The sequence below is a fragment of the Botrytis fragariae genome (genome assembly GCF_013461495.1).
Source record: "Botrytis fragariae strain BVB16 chromosome Unknown tig00000260, whole genome shotgun sequence".
In the NCBI taxonomy this organism is placed as follows: Eukaryota; Fungi; Ascomycota; class Leotiomycetes; order Helotiales; family Sclerotiniaceae; genus Botrytis; species Botrytis fragariae.
The window spans coordinates 508,228-527,238 of NW_023501005.1; the positions used below are offsets into that span (position 1 = coordinate 508,228).

The 19,011-nt window shown below is 42.5% G+C and overlaps 7 protein-coding genes across 7 annotated transcripts; 3 read left to right on the forward strand and 4 right to left on the reverse strand.

Moving 5' to 3' along the window:
* Positions 1-2,334: 2,334 nt before the first annotated feature.
* On the forward strand, positions 2,335-3,341 carry Bfra_012141 (uncharacterized protein; the record flags this gene model as incomplete). The annotated part of the gene is made up of 2 exons (XM_037342461.1): positions 2,335-2,988; positions 3,078-3,341. 2 exons carry the CDS (start codon positions 2,335-2,337, stop codon positions 3,339-3,341), a joined length of 918 nt encoding a protein of 305 aa, XP_037187758.1.
* Positions 3,342-3,702: 361 nt separating this feature from the next.
* Positions 3,703-4,523, forward strand: Bfra_012142 (putative enoyl- hydratase protein; the record flags this gene model as incomplete). The annotated part of the gene is made up of 2 exons (XM_037342462.1): positions 3,703-4,003; positions 4,102-4,523. 2 exons carry the CDS (start codon positions 3,703-3,705, stop codon positions 4,521-4,523), a joined length of 723 nt encoding a protein of 240 aa, XP_037187759.1.
* Positions 4,524-4,695: 172 nt separating this feature from the next.
* On the reverse strand, positions 4,696-5,376 carry Bfra_012143 (putative duf636 domain-containing protein; the record flags this gene model as incomplete). Its single annotated transcript, XM_037342463.1, has 1 exon — positions 4,696-5,376. One exon carries the CDS (start codon positions 5,374-5,376, stop codon positions 4,696-4,698), a length of 681 nt encoding a protein of 226 aa, XP_037187760.1.
* A 1,852-nt stretch (positions 5,377-7,228) lies between these two features.
* Bfra_012144 (uncharacterized protein) lies at positions 7,229-7,981 on the forward strand (the record flags this gene model as incomplete). The annotated part of the gene is made up of 1 exon (XM_037342464.1): positions 7,229-7,981. One exon carries the CDS (start codon positions 7,229-7,231, stop codon positions 7,979-7,981), a length of 753 nt encoding a protein of 250 aa, XP_037187761.1.
* Positions 7,982-8,456: 475 nt separating this feature from the next.
* Bfra_012145 (uncharacterized protein) lies at positions 8,457-9,710 on the reverse strand (the record flags this gene model as incomplete). The annotated part of the gene is made up of 1 exon (XM_037342465.1): positions 8,457-9,710. The coding sequence occupies one exon, from the start codon at positions 9,708-9,710 to the stop codon at positions 8,457-8,459; it is 1,254 nt and encodes a 417-aa protein (XP_037187762.1).
* A 4,399-nt stretch (positions 9,711-14,109) lies between these two features.
* Bfra_012146 (putative bar domain-containing protein) lies at positions 14,110-15,521 on the reverse strand (the record flags this gene model as incomplete). The annotated part of the gene is made up of 5 exons (XM_037342466.1): positions 14,110-14,271; positions 14,329-14,880; positions 15,106-15,240; positions 15,318-15,390; positions 15,481-15,521. The coding sequence occupies 5 exons, from the start codon at positions 15,519-15,521 to the stop codon at positions 14,110-14,112; spliced, it is 963 nt and encodes a 320-aa protein (XP_037187763.1).
* An 874-nt stretch (positions 15,522-16,395) lies between these two features.
* Bfra_012147 (putative acetylglutamate synthase protein) lies at positions 16,396-18,760 on the reverse strand (the record flags this gene model as incomplete). Its single annotated transcript, XM_037342467.1, has 5 exons — positions 16,396-16,581; positions 16,641-17,430; positions 17,511-18,430; positions 18,481-18,654; positions 18,707-18,760. 5 exons carry the CDS (start codon positions 18,758-18,760, stop codon positions 16,396-16,398), a joined length of 2,124 nt encoding a protein of 707 aa, XP_037187764.1.
* Positions 18,761-19,011: the final 251 nt, after the last annotated feature.

A 19,011-nucleotide genomic window follows, 5' to 3' on the forward strand; every position in this document is an offset into this window, starting at 1 on the left:
GGGTTGTTATGTTCGTAACAGTCGATATATAGACTGTTGTTTTGTATTATACCTCTACCTCATGTTATAACGGTTCATCATTCATTAGCAGCCGTTCTGTTTGGGAGTAAGCACTAATCACATATTAGAAAAAGACTTCATGCTTTTTTATTTAACCAGTACAAGCTCTTCTCATTTCCTCGAATACAAAAATGAATAAGCGAGCTTTTCGGAAATCCAGGCCTGGTGGGCTTACTCTCTTGCTTCATAGGCTGTAGTTGTAGATCCTAACAATACCTAAGCCCTCATCATTCCTTGTCCAGACAACTCCGAAGTTCGGATTGAATTTATGAAAAGAATGAAAGAATATGTCTGAATTTACCAAGCGTTCTTGAATTTGGTGCAGAGTCGACGGCTTGTGCTTTGATTCACATAGATTGTAACGATGCAATGAAAGTGTTCTCAACGCATCCACTTTCACATTATCGAAAAACTACATTCCGACTGAATATCTAAATGGCTCATGCAGAGAAATGTTTAGTTGAGCAATTGCTTGACACACAGAGCAAGATCAAGACACCACAGTAATCTCGGAACTATGTCCCTTTGTTGTTATCGTCGGACTCATATACTGTACGCGAGTCTCTCTTGAAGAGCATCAGGTCTCACATGAAATACGGAATCTATATGAAATGTTAAATTGACACTCGGTGTATTAGATCCAGCTTAAAAGTTCAAACCACTTGGGTATTCCAGACAACTGGGAAATGAGTTCTTTTTGAGTTTCCGGCAAACGCTACTTGAAAAATGCTTCATGTATCTATAAGCAAGATGAGAATTCCCATTTTGTGATGGGAAGATCGTGTATTGATATTTTACAGATTTGACCTGCAATGATATGGAAGTTCTAGGTCTTTTGATGAGTATAGAATATATTACTATAACGCACAACAGGAAGATCTACGAGTAGAGGGACCGTAGCTTTCTGGTCGCCTCAATACCTCTTTACTTTCCACATAACCTATCAACTACAATCAGCCGCTCACCACAACAGACATTCAATTCTCGTTATTCTAGATTATTCGATCCTCATCCCCTCCTTCCGCCAGACATACACAATAGCAGAGCGCGCCCACGTATCCCAATATTAACAACAGCATACCAGACGCCCAGTAATCCCTCGTAGCAAAGAACATATATGGTGCTAGCCTAAGAGCCGTGATACATCTAGAAATGAGAATTTTGATAGACTGGCCCGACGTGGAAATAGCGATATCTATAGTGAGACCGAACTGAAGGGTTGCATATTACGGGTTAAAGGAAAGGTTATCCGAAGTCAAATCTATAGCTGAGACGATCGATAGAAGGCGTCGGAACCCAGGAAAATTAGATACCATCCGGATACTGGATATCATTGCCATTTGTTGCTTAAAAGGATACAGCGCGGCTTGCGATGCTCCGAGCTGCATTTCAGAATTCAAGAAGCTTCAACTCTTGATTCAAATTACAGCACACAACTCACCCAAAAGACTGAATACATGTTGAATTTCGAATTCTCCGTCATAGACTGAAAGCCGTTGAATGACTGACTGCGGGCCGGATATTTGGAAAATTTAGAGTGGTGCAGTCTAGGCGATGGGGAGACACCTGGCTAAGGTTTAGATTCAAGAATTTAAGGGAAAGAGTAGTATATCTGGAAACCGGACTTAGCCACACATTTGAGGAAGGGCTGATTGAGACGAAAACAATATTATGGTGGTACTGTCGATGAACTCGAGTCAACAATTTTGGTCTTCAGCATTTAGCCACAAAATCCCAAATAAATCGGAATTTATGTATAGATTCATGCAATTCTCACACCAAACTTCTTTTGCGGAGCTTCCTAAGTATCTTTAGAAAAGTAATCGTTGAATAGTTCAAATCATGTACCGATACGCATTGTTCCATGAATAAATCAGATATCGGCATCGCTTGACCTCCTGGACTAAATCCGATCTACCAATGTCTTAACTCAGTATTGTTTGCAAATAGCAGATGCCTAGGTGTAAGAATGCAATACTATTTGACATTCATGCAATTTCTCTGCGTGATTTCATAGGACTGAGTGTAGAAAATCTCATGGCTACACGACTCCGAGTAGCTTGCTTGCCTTGTCGCTCATTAGTTGGATCGGCTGTGTTTAGACTTCACTTCCAGCTGCATATCAGACTTCGATGTTCAAAACTATTACATATCACCTCAAGAAGCCAACCAGTTGACACTAGACTAACATGACGGGCTCTGCTGCTCTTGTTGCACTCATTGTTCCCTTGCAACGGAAGAGCTCAGCATGTCTGGAACTTTAGTTGCCTTAACATGTTAAAAACACCCAGCTCTTGGAGGGCTTGTGCATTATACACCGACCTTCAAGTATCGGCATCAAACTCGAGTGAATATAGAGCAGCACATGCCGCTGCGGTAGGGCAGGAAACGGGCGTGTGGGCCACCGCTGTCTTCGGCAAATTTAATCATAGGGGTCTTGGCAGGGGCTGCATGCATTTTGAAGTCTCAAGAAACGAAAGACTGCCTGACTTGAGGTCATGTGGCTGGCCAATTACCAGTCACATCGATACAATTGGAAGAGCTGCAGGATTCATAGCTTTAGTTGATGTGGATGTGTACAGATCAATTCTACCAACATGGATGAGAAGAAAGTCAGCACACTTTGCTGAAATTATTCTCAAGATTCATCTTGAACAGGTGAAAGCAGACGCAGATCTCATACGTATCCGCCCAAGAGATCTAGAGCAGAAACGGCATTCATTTCTGGAGAAAAATGGTTGCTCATCACGCTTTCTGCCTTGTTTTGAAGCAGGTGACCTTTATCCCCGGAAAATGGAGGATTCTATCAACGCCCCAATACCAGCACGTAAAACTATGTTTCCACTCCTGTGCCTTTCGTCAAAATCCATCATTGAAGCTGCGAACGGCAGGACCTTTGAAGATGACCCGAGACATCTCTTTCCGTCAGTGTGACTTACGGTATCATTAGTTATTGTGACAAAACGATGCAATCATACAGCAAACAGTTTAATATAGATCAGGAACCATTCAGATAGAGCCCGAATGAATCAATAGCCAAAGCCATATCCTCTTTGTTGGAAGCGGCATCACCATCTTGGTGCCAACCTGGAAACTTTGTTGAGGAACAGCCAAAGGAACTAGCAAAGGCACTTTCGGGAGCTGGAACTCCTGTGAGATTGTATGCTCAGTACTATATATTGAGATCGGCTTATGTGACTGTGATGATGACAATGCCTGGTGAATTGTGGCCGGGTTTAGAGGATACTAAACATGTTACTGCTCTTGCTTACTTGGCATGAAACTTTCCTGAAGGCTGAACAATACAACTCTTCTTATAATATGGAGGATTTCATAGATCGATAATATCCAATCCATGAAAATAGTTTATAGTACAGTGTGATAGTTCAAGTGTTTAGGCTATGATATATGCCCCTGCGGACTTGTGGCAAGCTTGCCGAGGTTTCGGCATCTTCTCCACAAAATATGGAGACACCATCATTGACAACGCATTTTCAGCTACAGCAGATCTAAGCACTAGGTATGTAAATTAAATTTGTATGATAATCATTGCACAATTTTCCCTTTTGCTCTCTTGATCTTATCGCCATTTTCTACTCTGCACATCCCTCAACTATACCCCGCCATCGCAAATCCCACAATATGTCCACCGGTACGCCCCTCAAAAACACATTGCTATCCTTTCCAACAGCTTCGACTCTCCTCATAACCATCAACCGACCTTCATCGCTCAACTGCCTCGATACCTTTACCCACAACGAACTCGATCGTGTTTTCAGATGGTTTGACGCTGAGCCCGGTCTTCGATGTGCCATCTTAACGGGTGTCGGGAGGAGTTTCTGTGCAGGCGCAGATCTCAAAGAGTGGGATTCCAATAATTCGTTATCTACTTCTGCCTCAAGTCAAGCTCGTTCATTACCAGCATCTGGTTTCGGAGGCTTAAGTCGGAGAGGCGGAAAGAAACCTATCATATGTGCTGTGAACGGGATATGTTTTGGGGTGGCTGTGAGATGATCATAAATGCGGATATGGTGATTGCAGAATCTCATGCTGTGTTTGCGTTGCCGGAGGTGAAGATTGGAGTTGTGGCCCTTGCTGGAGCATTGACTCGGTTAGTTCGGACGGTAGGAAAACAAAGAGCTATGGAAATGGCGTTAACGGGAAGAACGCTTGGGGCTGAAGAGGCGATGGAATGGGGGTTGGTCAATAGAGTCGTAGGAACTGGAAAGAGTGTTGAGGAAGCTATCAAACTGGCGGAGCTGATAGCAGCAAATAGTCCCGACAGTGTTATTGTGAGTAGAGAAGGTATTAAGATGGGATGGGAAGGTGTTGGTGCGGAAGAGGGCACTAGATTGATTGAACAAAATTGGTATAGTAGGATGGACAAGGGGCCAAATATGAAGGAAGGAGTGAGGAGTTTCGTGGAGAAGAGGAAACCGAATTGGGTACCTAGTAAATTGTGATTTTGCGTTTTCTTTTTGTATTTAGCTAGATTATATCCCCTCTGTTGAGCAGTCGTAAATTGTATATCATGAAACATCGCACATGTGCAATTTCACAGTGAACCTATCTCACCTCGTCTTCCCTACAATGGATGGAATATACCTCGTATCGTATCTCATAGTTACCATTAGCTCAATACATTCCGCCCCTCCATGGCCTACCCAGCCTATTTTCCTCCTTCAGATCCAACATATCAAGGTAACTAATCCATCCCTTCTCATGCCATTCCCTCAGATCACATCCCTCCTGGCCCGCTTCCAACGCGATGGCATTCACAGACAAATACCCCGTCTTCCCTTCTATCCACTCAGTTGGCTTCCCATCCACCGCTCCTTCCTTCGGGCACATCCAAACCTCTCTTTCACCCTCTTCAACTTCCTCTCCGTTAACCTCGGTAACCCCGAGTTCCTTCAAATTTACCTTCCGCGTTTCTCCATTTTGAAAATTCAATCCAGTTGCGAAAGGTCTTACACCACAAATACCACAAAACCACCAATCAAGCTCTTTGTCAAAACATTGGTAATTTCTCATTCCCTGATCCTGCCATCCACCTTGTTCATGCGGCATTCCTGTGGGACTTAGAAGCATGAAATCATTTGGAGAATCCGGAAGTCGGATATGGAAAAGACCCATTTTATGACAGGTGGTACAGTTGCATTTGCGGAGGCGCACGGTAGTTTTTGCAGAAGGTGTTGCTTCGATCACGGGGGGTGGAAGGCTCACGAATATCACGAAGCGAATTAATCCGCAGTGGCAGGAACCATGGTAAGGTTTGCGGGTGGCTGTAGAAGTCGTCGTGTAAGTTGATGACATCTTGATAATTTAATGGAGCCACGTGAGTAGCCTTTTTCCTACAAACAAGTTATCTTATAATAGATACTTGTACGTCTTTGAATTTGGAAAATGTTAAGATTCCGAATATATCAGAGAGGTGAATGCTACTTATACCCCGCAGTGGTTGGATAAGGGTGTAATATCCTTATCTTGCAGCATTGCTCCTCACGTCACCAGTTGTCAAATGAAAGGCGTATATCATGTACTTAATTAATTGCAAACGAATAACACTTCTAGTTACAATTACAATCCACGAAGTCAGCTGGATTCGCGATACGGGGGTTTTGGTTAACTCTGATGATGGATGCGTAATTGCGATAACAGCATTGCTCTTGATCTACCTACCTGCTTCTGCCCCCACTGTTGTGTAGCCAGGAACATGGAACATATTATATGTTTCATTATGGAGAAGATTAGTCTGGCCCATGCTTGCATTCGAACCAGAGGAAGTGGATCGGGGAAGAAGCAACGCAAAGAAGAGAAGTAGCTAATAAGTACAAAGTAAAATCGCGTTCTTTGGATCATCTGCATCATTTTGAAGAATAAAAGAGAGAGAAAGAGAAGTGCTTGCAGCATGAAAGCCCTCATCAGAGCAGGTGTCATAATTCTTTCTCCCTTTCCATTGATTTCTCAATTCTGTAGCAAACTGTTTTGTATTGCACCCACAGGCAGATAAATACGAAATATCTTACCTACTCCTTTCGAAAGCCGCTCATAAACTTCTCTATCGCATAAATAATAACATTAACCAATCAGATTAAGATGCCATGTTCCATTGAGCTAAAGACGCCACTTCAGCACTTGTACGGAATGACCTATGCCAAATGTCTTGCCCACGAATGTCCGTACGAACTGCGAGAGTCAGCCCTAAAAACCTCATGTCCCTCGCAGGGCTTTGACATGTAGTACACGAGACTATCCGTGTATGCTGATCTGCACGAGTTTAACGCCAAGTAATTTGCGACGCGATCCTGTCACTGGGCTGATGTCCTGCTTAGTACAGTTCTATATTTTGTGTCTCAAGAAACAATTGTAGTTATGATTATCTGGAGTATGAGCCACTGTAATAATATCTGGAGCAATAATGCTGAAGAGTGCAGACCAGATCACTAGATTGGTCATAAGCCTCTGTGGGATTTCATTCCGTTGCTCGGTTGCCCATGAAGGCGCCCTACTGTACTGCAGGTCTCAACTCATGCTATGCATACTGTACCTCATAGTGAGACCTACATAGAGGATTGTCAGCATAAAAAACCGTGACCTGGTCTTCAATACACAGAGGAGTTTACCTTGGGCGTTCTGTGTAACTTATTTCGTCCATCACTTATGTATCTGCGTAGAGTCCTTTTTTAAGTATTGAGGAAAAAACATGATGCGGCTGAGACGGGCTTATTGAATGCTGGTATAGGAAAATGAAATGTTGTAGCTAAAGAAGCATCATCCATCCTATCATTGCAATAATATGCTGTTGCATGTTACCATTTCGCATTAGCTCATAAATTCAATGCTCACCAGGCGCGGGGTAATTTAGCGCCTTGGCAATTCTCTTGTTTACATCGCGTATGTCTTCGCCTGTCAAGAGTTATGTTAGATCATAGCAAACCATTTGTTTGGCAAACCCATCACACCACTCATCAAAAGAGGACTCACTCATAGGTTAAGTAGGTAGTAGGTAAGCCCAGTCAAATTTCGTCTCACCGACGTCTAAAATGTGGCATTTCTCGTATGACCCAGAGCGACTCTCAGCTCATACATTAAATCATCATAAGAGTCGAAGCCTCTCTTCATCTATCGCTATACTTTGAAAGGTGCTTTGCTAAATCCAGTTTCAATGGAACTCAAACCAGACACCTCAATGGAGGGTACACCAGAATCATCTCAAGTCTCTGTGCTTTTCCTCGCATTTGACACTTTCAACACACTTGATATTCATGGACCTCTTGACGTGCTAGGAAATGTCGCACTCAGCGCAGATCCTTTCAAACTTACAATCGCAGCTCAAAATGATATCATCACTTCAGCCGAAGGAGCAAAGATCCAACGTCACATCTCCTTCCTCACAGCCTTTGAAACCCTCGAGAATTATGATATTCTCATCCAACCCGGGGGTCTTCCCGACGATATCTTTCCTCATCTATATCCACATACAGATAGTACATTCTCAGACATGCTCAACATTATCAGAGAATTTTCACGACTTGGTCCATCACCTCGTTTACAGAACCCGCGGGTAATAATGTCGATATGTACCGGAGCACTCTTTCTTGGCTCTGCGGGTATATTCTCGGGTCTGAACGCTACGACGCATTTTCTCACTCTTCCGAAACTCAAAATTATCTGCGACGCATATACCGCGAAGAAGCCATCTTATAACCCAACAACTGTCGTACCGAATCCTGCTTCCTTAAATTTCAGATATGTGAAGGAACAATTGAGTTTAGACAAGAAAGTTAGGGTTATCAGTAGTGGAGGTATTAGCTGTGGGATTGATGCTACACTTTATCTGTTGGCCTTAGTGAAGGGAATATCGCCTGCTCTAGCTGTAGCACAAATGATGCAATATGCTTGGAGAGAGATGCCATGATGATTTATGAGTTGATTGTTCCCAGTAGTCTGGTCCGCAGTGCGACAAAGATCGTTATTCCTCGATATTGCTTAGTGCATGGGTGCATTTAGCAAATCAATCTCCTCGGATTATTAAGTTATAATCAAAGCTCAACTGCTTTTTAACTTATTGAAAGTGGTTGATTCATGACTACCATTCGAACAGATGAAGACTATGTGCATTATCGGAACGTGTTTGAAGAGTAAGTTGAATATTATCATTATTCTCTAGAATAAGGGCATAATCTACATCATTCAAGACACTTGGTGCATAGTACTCGCCTGTCACTACCTCTATAATGGCCTTGCGTATATTCCAACACTCTTATCCATCCCATTGCTCTAGATTGTTGTCTCCCGTCTATTCCAACGGCACTGGCGGGTTTCCATTGCCGCAAAATACATCAAACCTGTCAAACTCCAAATTTCAAATGCTAAAATCCCAAATCCCCAGCTTAATGCCTATAATCTCCTCTGATATAAGCTGGAGGTAAAGTAGAAGGAGTATTTACACGGTTTTCCTCATCAACCGAATCATCTCCCTCATTTTCTGGCGCCTCCTCGTCTGAGTCATACCCCCTATATGATGGTGCGTGCGAGTACGCTGGCGGTGGGGTCACAACCCCTGGGGTTACCGGATCTGGTCTTCTTGTCGGCATCGAGCGGTAACCAGCTGTGTTTTGGAACACAGGAAGTGCCGCAACTTCCCTTCTCAATTCCTCGTTATATATTCCTGTATTTGCGCTTGCTGTTGTGATCGTCGTAGATTCTCGGTATTGTTCCTCATTACTTCCGGTAGCCATAGCATGCTGAGCACCAGAGTTTTGCTGGAAGATAGGAAATGAGGCTACTTGTCGACTCACTTCCTCATCTATTGTAATTGGACCTGTGGATCGACTGGGTCGACGAACATGAGCTGGTGGGGGACTAGGCAGATTATTCGCGAAGATAGGATATCTAGAGACCGCTCGATGTACCTCACTATCTACTCTTTGCATCATGTCTGCAACACTTTCGCCGGGCCGTAATGTGTATATAGAATCTAGCTGTTCAACAGGACGTGAGACGACCCGAATGCCAATATCAGTGGGAACATAGCTTTGCTGAAATCGGAGGGGTCTGTCGTTATTTGTTCTTGCTTGTCCAACTTCTGGCTCAACTCTCGCACCGAGTGCCGCTCTTGCTGCCCCAATCTGACCGGTTGGTCGGTAGTAGCTTTGATTTCTTAGACTGCCTGCTGTATAATCTTCTTCGACTGGTGAATTGCTGGGAACCGGAGAAATCGTAGCACCCAATGCAGCTCTTGCAGCGCCCATTTCTCCCGTCGGCTTCGGTCTATGGGAATAAACAGGGTATAAAGTGCGACTATCATTTCGTGATTTTCGTGATCGTGTTGTCGGTGTTCGTGATAGGGGTCGTTGAGTATAGTGATCTCTTGTCTGTTCTAGCCTTTTCTTAATAGCGATTACACATGAGAGAAGAAGGAAGATAACAATCATCACGCCGACCGGTATGGCTAATATCCATGTTTTAGCGCTATCCTGAGACTTTCTATCGGAAGTAATTTTTTCAGAACGGGTATGAATATTAGTGTCTGGGTATAGATTTGGCGTTTGTCCAATTATAGTGGTCATCATTCTAAAGGCTGACTGTGCCATTTCTTGAATTATGACCACCTCTGAACGTTCGGGCTCCTCTGGAATGTACATTCTGGTCGAAAGGGCAATCTCGATACTATTCACAATCTGAATTGTGCTCCAAAGATCTATTGAAAAGATTCAATCAGAACTTGGACCTCGAATACCCTTTACAACTTTTCAATTTGTTCATAGGATTTCTTATAGAATTAAAAAAAATCGCGCAAGCAAGGGACCAAAGACCTTATTATACTTCATTCTGCTGGTTCGCCATATCGATCAGAGTTTATAGCGTTTATTCTGACGGTCTCTCTCAAGTGTCAGCCACTTCCTCAGTCGTATCAAAAAGTACAGTCTGACTTGGCGCTACCCCATGATGATCGCCTAATCCAAACCAAAAGTGGCAAGACACGAAGCTTATTTCGAGTTCGGTTACGTTAAAGTTAAATCTAGCACCTTATCTTTGGGTTTAGTACACTTCAATCACACGCCGTTGATTGGTGATCTCTTATAGGTTTTAGATGACTTCAATTTTGGACATGTGGCAATTGATTGAACTTTTTATAAGGTTCCCAGTGCCCATATATATGTCATCTTGGGGAAAATATGATGTCGTCATGAAGAATACTTTCAACTGCTCTATGGGTCATAAAGAGGAATCAGAGCCTCGATAAAAGAAAGCTCAATTCCCAATCAATGATGTCAGTTCCAAGCAAGTGAGGCTTAGTATACCTAGTTGTTAGTTAGTTGATTCCAAAGTGGATCATCTAGAGTCTAGACTTGCACATGACTTGCATAACCGAAAATTCCGATTGCGAAAGATTTGGCTTGGCTTGCACTCATACCATAAAATGATTCCGACATTTGGAAGATCAAATAGATAAAGTTGATGATGAGATGAAGTGCACGGTCATTATAAATATATAGATCATGATTTTCTTTCCTTTCTCGCATTTTCAAGAAAAGATGAGAATGTCCCAGTGCATCAATATTCATATCATTCTTCAATGATGACGTACTGACATACTTGATTCCACCCGGCGCTTAGGTTAGTTAAGACTGCTTCAAACTATAGCGTGAACTACCCAGAAAGTGCGGGGATGCAAAGACGTGTAGTTGGCCGTTGAGGACTATTGGTATTGCCAATGCTTGGTTGTTGCTAATATATCCATAAAATATGTGTTCTTTTATTCCTAGCGAGAATTTTGGGATATTGTACAGACAATTAGTATTAAACAATAAAAGACGTCTTCATCTGGAAGTCTAAATTATGGTACTCTGAGATATATATTTAAATGTTAGTACTCGAGGATACATATTCGACGAACTGTCAAGTTTCAAGTTGTCTTCTCATCTGGCTCCCTTGAACCTTGCGTTCTTTGAGAAACTCTCAGCACTCCGGTAATCTTGGACCATGAAAACACCAGGCTCAAGTTTCCACCCATGATCATCTAAGATCACCTTTGTTCTGAGTAACATCACATCGTAGTCTTCAGTAAGCATTTTTGTTTTCCAGCATACAAGGTACATCCTAAAACTCGTGTAGGAGGCTCCAGTACTAAATATAGCGATGCAGTAGTTTTTAACCACTACTAAGATGATCACCACTCCGCTCCGCAAATACCAGACTTTCGACTCAGTTTCATAGAGTAAAGATAGGGAAATGCAACCAAGGACACCGTGATCGTCCTCACTCGCGTCAAGTTGCTGAATTGGCAGTAGGGTTTTGACACTTTTTACCATGTGTATAACAAGAATAAAGTGTGCAAAATTCCTATGAGAATGATAAATGAAATCCTCCTTGCTTTATCACCTCGTCTGATACTCAGTTAACTTTACATTTGGTGATATGTTGGAAGTAAAGAGTTCCCTAAGTCTTGTATTTGTCGGAATCTCCCTTGAAACCCCGGCATGTAGACGTGTAGCATCACCCACATTTGATCCTCATTGCATACCCTCATATACCTGATCGACTCGTCTGGATATTACTATGCCGTTATAACCTTATAGTTCCATGGCGTCCCCGTACACAGAGGCTTGTTCCAAATTTAACCTTTAGGTTCCCCGGTGACACTTTACAGTAAGTATTCAAGGTAGGTTTTCAATAGTCTTCGGGATACTCTGTTATGGTGATAATTGCCGAGCGATGGAAAGAACTAGCGATAGATATTTCTTCAATCTGAAGGCTTCTTGGGGCCACCCTTGTAATTTTATGTTGTAGATGTGCAACATTCACAATATTTGCAGCTTCGTCGAATAAGATATCGATATAGCTTCGAATTTCTAGATATTCATCATACTAAAGCCCTCTAAATTCTTGTGCTTATTAGGATCTCCTTGCAAAAACGAAGATCCAGACGTGCAACATAAATCTCTAAGTAGCATGATTGGAGATTATCCAGGAAGACCGAGTGCAAGCTAGTAGATCAGTGCCAGTTCTCCTATTATCGGGGAAATAGGAGGAGGCTATCTCAAAGTCTTCTCAGGATATCCCTTGTCGAAAAGAATATCTAGATATGAAACATAAATCTCGAGGTAGTATAGTTGGAGATTTTCCAGTAAGATTGGAGTTTAAGCTAGTAGATCAATGCTAACTTTTTCATAACCAAAGAATTAGGAGGTGCTATTTGGAAGTCTTGGAGGGATATACCTCGTAATCTCAATTTAAAGATGTGCAACAGAAATATCCAAGCATCATGATTGGACAGTATCCAGGAGTGTCAGAGTACAAGCCAGTAGATCAACGCTGGCTTTTTCATAACCAAAGAAGGAGACTATCTCAAAGTCTCCGAGGGGTACGCCTCGTAATTTCGGTTCATAGACGTGCAACAAAAGCCTACATTTCATCGCCTTATTCATCAACGAACGAGGTGCCATGAACTTCTAATCATGATATGCTTAGTACTTACTGAGCTTCTCTCGCATCTCTCCACCTTCCTCTTGGTAAAAGAGACAATCCCTAGTCTCTTAAGATCACTATACATATCTCCCGAATGAAAGACTGGGCTGGAGACACTATGTTCAAAACCTGCGTCTCCTTTCTTCTGAGCCGGTATCGTTTCTACTTTACTGAACACTATCACGAAGTTTACATACCAATATAAAAACCTGGTCCGAAAACTGTACGCGCCATTCACCTCTCTTTTCCGAGAATGAGCAAAATACTTAATCAACACACCAAATCCTCATCCTACCTGCTTCAAACTTCATACTTCTTACCACCACTGGCGAAGAACCGAGTGAAAATAACAGAATTCATACACATCATCACTTAGAACCGGAAACCTTGACGATCAAAACCGAAGATTATTGACAAATAAAAGACGATTCATTAAAATGCGAGGCTTGAGACTTGGACGAGAGAAAGTACCACAGTACATGTAACCATCTCCCTTTCAATATTCACTTGTCTCTTCTCGGCCCGTTTCATAAATTTGAACTTTCTACCATCTAATCATGAAACTGCCTTTTCTCCACCTCACATTACCATAACAAAAATAAGCATAAATAACAGAAGCACACTCATCCAGTCATATGGTGATCACATCTTCGATCTTGTCCAATATTGCAACCATAATTTAAAACCATAATCCAGAAAACTCTCAGCCTCATTCCGAACAAAAAGACCACTGGACCGCCACACATTGCCATGCATCCATAAGATATCACTTCCATATTCACATCCAGGTTTGCAGTAAGTTACAAACTAACTCAGCCTACCAAATGAGAATCCTGCCCCTCTAAGATGTATTTCACAGCATACAATTTCCCTATGTCTCCATTCTACGACGTGCCACAAAATATAATATCAATGTCAGTAATTGAATTGATGCCTACCTAGGTATCAATCTATTCATCTTCCACGCCCATCTATCTCAACCCCCAACCATCCTCAACACCTCTACAAAAGAAGGAAGAAAACAAGCTACCTGCGCCCTTACAAAGCCACGCCAACAATACAATTCGTACAAGACAGGTGTCCAGCTACCAAGTACTATCACCACCCACGCACTCTTTCGCAAACCCCCCCCCCAAATGTAAAAGAACCATCTCCAGTTTCACTCATGTCATCCCAACCGATGTTCGCTGCCTACATACCCCCAAAGAAGATTATCTCTTTACCACCCAACCTCACTCCCGGTCCTAGTCGAAGCGAACGAATCCTGAGTTTCCTACAATCGCCAGAAGAAAAAAAGCAGTCAGAAAAAAGATTTCTTAACGCATCGCGTCGCATCACATCTCAAATTTCCCATTTTCTTATCAATTCATTCTTTGATCTCGAATTGAGTATCGTTTTGGTATCAATATTTTTTTAGATGGTGATTAAGCACTTCCACCATCACGACTCTTTCGATAGCTGGCCTGCGTAGAAGACACTTCATCAGCTAACTGAACTGTGATATTCTAACAATATAACTGCTACATGCCTCAAGGATTCTAGGAGTGAAAAAAAAAGAAAGAAAGAAAAGGATTAGGCGGAAAATGCCTCGGAACGTCTCACTTCTTGTTCAACTTGAAGACCGTCAACAACGGGGGCAAGTTCACTAAGAATTTCATATGCCTTCTTGTGATATTCGAGTTGAGCGGCGATAAGATCAGCAAGGTTTCGGAGTGGTTCAGGGGTATCGAGGACCTAGATTTACGCATTAGTTTGGTCCCTTTAAAATGTACCACAAAAAGCAACACGCACATTCTTCATAACACCAACAGCTTCTTCAGTTTGTCCAACAAATTCATCCTCTGCTTGTTCAATTTCAACTCTGGCTTCCTCACTCTGAATCTCATCTTCATGACCATCATGTTGAGGAGCGGCTTGACCAGGTAAATGCCATCCTGGGTTCTTAGCCTTCGCCTTTGCGGCATCAAGCAATAATCTCGAATTCTCCACACTTTTTCTAGCACGAGTCGCAAACATCAAATTAGTATTCAATGTTGTAGACCAACCTGCGAGGAAACGACTTTGAATTTGGCTATCTTGTGCAAGTCTTGCTTCTCCAACACGTTCTTCTGCAAGAGCATATTTCTCGAGGGCAGTAGCTAAAGGATCTTCATTTCCAGAGGAATTTTGTTGTTGAAGAATTTGGCTAGATGCTAAGGCGGCGCGAGCAATAGCATGATTGAAGGTTTTGGGTTGTGGTTTTGCGGATGGAGGGGCTGTAAGAGCAGCTTGAGCTTCGGCTGGGGAGGTAGCAGAGGAGAGGAGTTGGACTTTTTCGGAAACAGTGCGGCCGAGGTCATTGAACTATTCGAAAATAATAGATTAGCAAATGAATCATAATCATAATTTGAGAAATGATTGATGATGTTATCATCATGCGGACAAGCCCCCCATTCTCCGTAACTTGCTGCGCTCGAACATTGTCCCCAAATAGTAAGCCCCCGCGGCAGCGGACCCCGGAGAGCCAGCGGAGCGTCATTTGCTATTCTTGAATTTGTATATTGAACGCATGGATAGAAAAGAACATACCGATTCCGACAAATTTTGCGGGTAATCATAGCCCTCATGAGAGAAATTCGAAGTAACAGACAGCATCTTCTGATGCACCTTCTTCAACGCATCGACCCTTTTCTCCAACTCAATATAATCGGGAGGGAGTTGTGTCTATCATAACATAACATTTAGTATTGATTCACGATTTTCTTTCTTTCCCTTCACAGCGCATGATTAAATCGAATCACCTTATCATCAGATTGACCCAATCTTTCTTTAACATATTGTTGGGTTCGAGCTGCGAAGGGCGTGAATGAAGCTCTATTGATCGAGGTATTAGATTAGCTTCGGTGTAAGTAGACCACAATAACATATATCTGGAAGAAAGGGAGTCAAGAACTTAATACTTACGAGACATTCTTGCCAAAGGCTTGGAACTTGGAGAAATCCATGCTCATTTACTGTATTGTATGTATGTTTATTGTGATTGAATATGCGCTCTTGTTGTTTCGATTATTGAATACCTGGTAGGTTCTGTTTAATTATGAGGCAGCAAAGGTTGATGTTGCGACTGCACATGGAAGTGACAGCTTGATTTCCAAAGGTTTCGCCTAAATTAATCTTCACGTGAGAACTGATAACAACGGAATGGGAAATGGGTATGGGCATAATCTGAAATGTTTTGTTTCAGATTGAAACGAACTCTTGACAGGGCAGATCTGGAATAATCATTCACTGCCTATGACCAGTTCTATTCATATTGCACCCGAAGTTCTGGTTACTGGGTGCTATATCACATTGTTCATTCGTGTTCAAAAGAAACCTTTGTTTACTGTGAAAACCATCATGGCGAGATTCAATCTTATCAGTCAAGTGTATGTTACCGGTAGTTAATGTTCGAGAGTGTCTTCAAGTGTAGCTACATGGATCCACAAGGACTTTTCGGATAGCGTACTCCGAATCAGCTACCTGTGTATATATCACTTCCCGCTCTGATAACATCCGCTAACATCCAATTCACCCCTCAGCGAGCTCCCATCTCGCTTCACCAGTCTAAAGTGGTCCAAAATTATTTGGGGCACCCAACGTCCAAGAGTAATTGAATTATGTGTTTGATAGGTGTGGGGCCGATCAAATAGCGACCTTCACTTTCATATTCAAAATTACTCTTACCATCTAGATCCAGATGATGTAGTGTATCAAGCATTTTGCCGAAACTAATGTCCGCTTCCAAAGGATTCGTCGTGTCTTGGTCTGGTCTGTGGGCACCTCATGAGTATGTCAAGCTCCGCAGTATCCATTTCCTCCAACACTTATGTACAAAGCTCAATCCTGAACTCCCTGTTTATCCGCCCAAGAAGGTTCAATGACCTTGCAAACGGCTTCGTAGTCTTGGAATGTTTGCTGATCCATGTTTTCTTCCGGCGTCGTGAAAAACATCGTCCAATTCGTATCAGCCAGTTTTAACGTAGCTCTGCTGCGTTCAAAATACCATTTGTTTACTGGATTATCCTATCGTCTTATCAATACCAAGCACCAAATCAAGACCACGGATTCAAGATATTTCTTACCTTACGACTTCTCCAACAAACACCACCAGGAAAACAATCTCTCACCATAGATTTAAAAACCACATCTGCAACACCGCCCGATCCCTGACTTCTCTTCAAGACGGCAAATTTGTCAAGATAGGGCACCATTCGCCTACGACTTTCTTCACTTCCATCGTCTGGTACACCGGGTGGTAGTTCCCACGTCAGTAATGCTCCCCCTTCGTATTCGCCTGCAATGATGACTCCAGCTATACGATCATTGACACGTCTTAAGTAATCCTGAACATCTAGTTTCTTATTGAAGGAGTCCTCGATCAAATGTACTAGGCGAGGTAGATCAATTTGAGGATCGGTTAAGCTTATTTGTGGAACGCCAGCGATAGGTGGTTCCCAAGGGGTGGTCTTTGGATCTGGAAAAATGGTCACTGGCATTCCATGTTTTGCAAAAGTGGCTGGGGCCAATTTAGTTGATGGTGTAACTGGTTCGTTCTTATCCATTGGACCCAACCTTCCAACGGGAAGGGATGAAGAGAACGCTGGCTTGTCGGTAAGTAGGTTGTGAATTAATGGATTTCGTTGTCGTCGTGTACCAACCCCAGCAGCCTTAAATTCGTGTTGTTTTCCGGAATTCGCGGCCTCATCAGGTGTAGTTATCAAAGCAGAAGAACTAGGAGGTAATATAGCCAAAGCACTTCGAACTAGTTCCAAATTATCCAAATGAAATTTCATTCTTTGATCTTGCAGTGTAGGTGAACCGCTTTGCTGCGGGGGTGAATTTTTAAGCTCGTCAGAATTTTGTTCGGCAAAGCTGGATAGGGGGTATCATCTCCGATATTAGAATTCGAGCCCGCTTCTGCACATGTTGGTTGCTTGGATGTTTCGCTATACAAACCTCCTGTTTTGATGAGATCTTGCTTCGCTAACTCATATTCTTGTTCCATATTCAGAAAAACGTGGTAACCGTTTCTGCGGTCCGAAGCTGGAATACCCCCAAGGGGATCGATCAAAATTAGACGATCAAGCGATACCTCATTTTGTAAGGCCTGGAAGTGCTCTTTGACAACATTAGGGTGTTCATCCAGTGATTGCGGAAGCAAGATTCCAGCAAATTCTCGGATCAACGCCAGGACAACATCACTAGCGGTGGTTGACTCTGCGGTTTGAGTAGCATCCGTATGCCCTATTGAAGGTAACACAGGGAGTACCCCTCGTCTCAATGGCGTCATCAGTAGCTCCCTAAATGTGACATGCACCCTGCCTTTCAGATATGGTTGTTGCTCGACATCAAATCCATTTTCTGCAATTCCTATCACATTGTCCACTAGCCGTGCTTCTGTCCCACTGGCATCAATGGCAGTCACAACACGAGCGGCTTGCTCTTTAACCCGATTTCTCCATTCGCTTTTAGATACCTTCAGGTGGGTATCGGTTCCATCCTCACAATCCAACACGACAGTACTGACCAGTCCAAGTCTACATAGTTTCGACAAGGTTTTCCCAATCCCATTCAATGTTTCATCATCTAGCAGTTGTGGAGCTCTGACTTTCACTAAAGCAACATGTAATATGGAGCCGCCCAATGTGGTTTGTGAGACTGCTGGTTGTTGTACAAACTTTGGACTTTCTGCCACAGCCCTTGTTGCTGTATATATGCTTCCCAAGTTTACGCCATTCTCATTTGTGTTTTGTTGGACGGGTCCTTGGGATTTCGGCTTTGCGGGAGAGGTATCTAGAGGTTTGAAGTTTTGAATGTAAGAGCGAGCTTCGCGTTTAGTTGCGGAAGAACCAAGGACCGATAGAAAGAAGTCCTGAAGTTTGTAAGTATTTCAATCGAATGGTTCGATGGAATATATCCCACTCTATCAATAGCTTTAGCCTTCTTCTTGGCTTGATGTTGATTCGAAAGCTTTTCGCAAGTTTCTTTTGCCAATTCTTCCCTCACTTTACTAGCTGCAGATTGATTGGAAATATATGTACGTCTTATATCACTACTTTGAACAAAATAGTTCCCATGTTTTGTCAATGATTGAATCTATGTAGAATGTTAGTAAATGTCTCACCATGGAAATAACCATTTGACTCACGTTATGACCAGCCGCTTCTTTGCCCTTTTTCAAGGCTAAATTTTGCAATAACATATTGCATATTGATTTGAATTATTCAGAAGAAATCATTTGAAAGCCATCTGGAAGGGAAAATATCAAGATCATAGTTTTCCAAAGTGAAGATAAATTGTTGAGAATAATAACAAAGAAAGAGAGGCATTTTCATTATATGAAGTAATAGATAATATGTGCTTGTGCGAAAGTCGATTCATATCTCCACACCATTCATCCGATAACGCTTTTCGATAAACGCGAACGGGGATAGGAAGCTCACACGTGAAAGT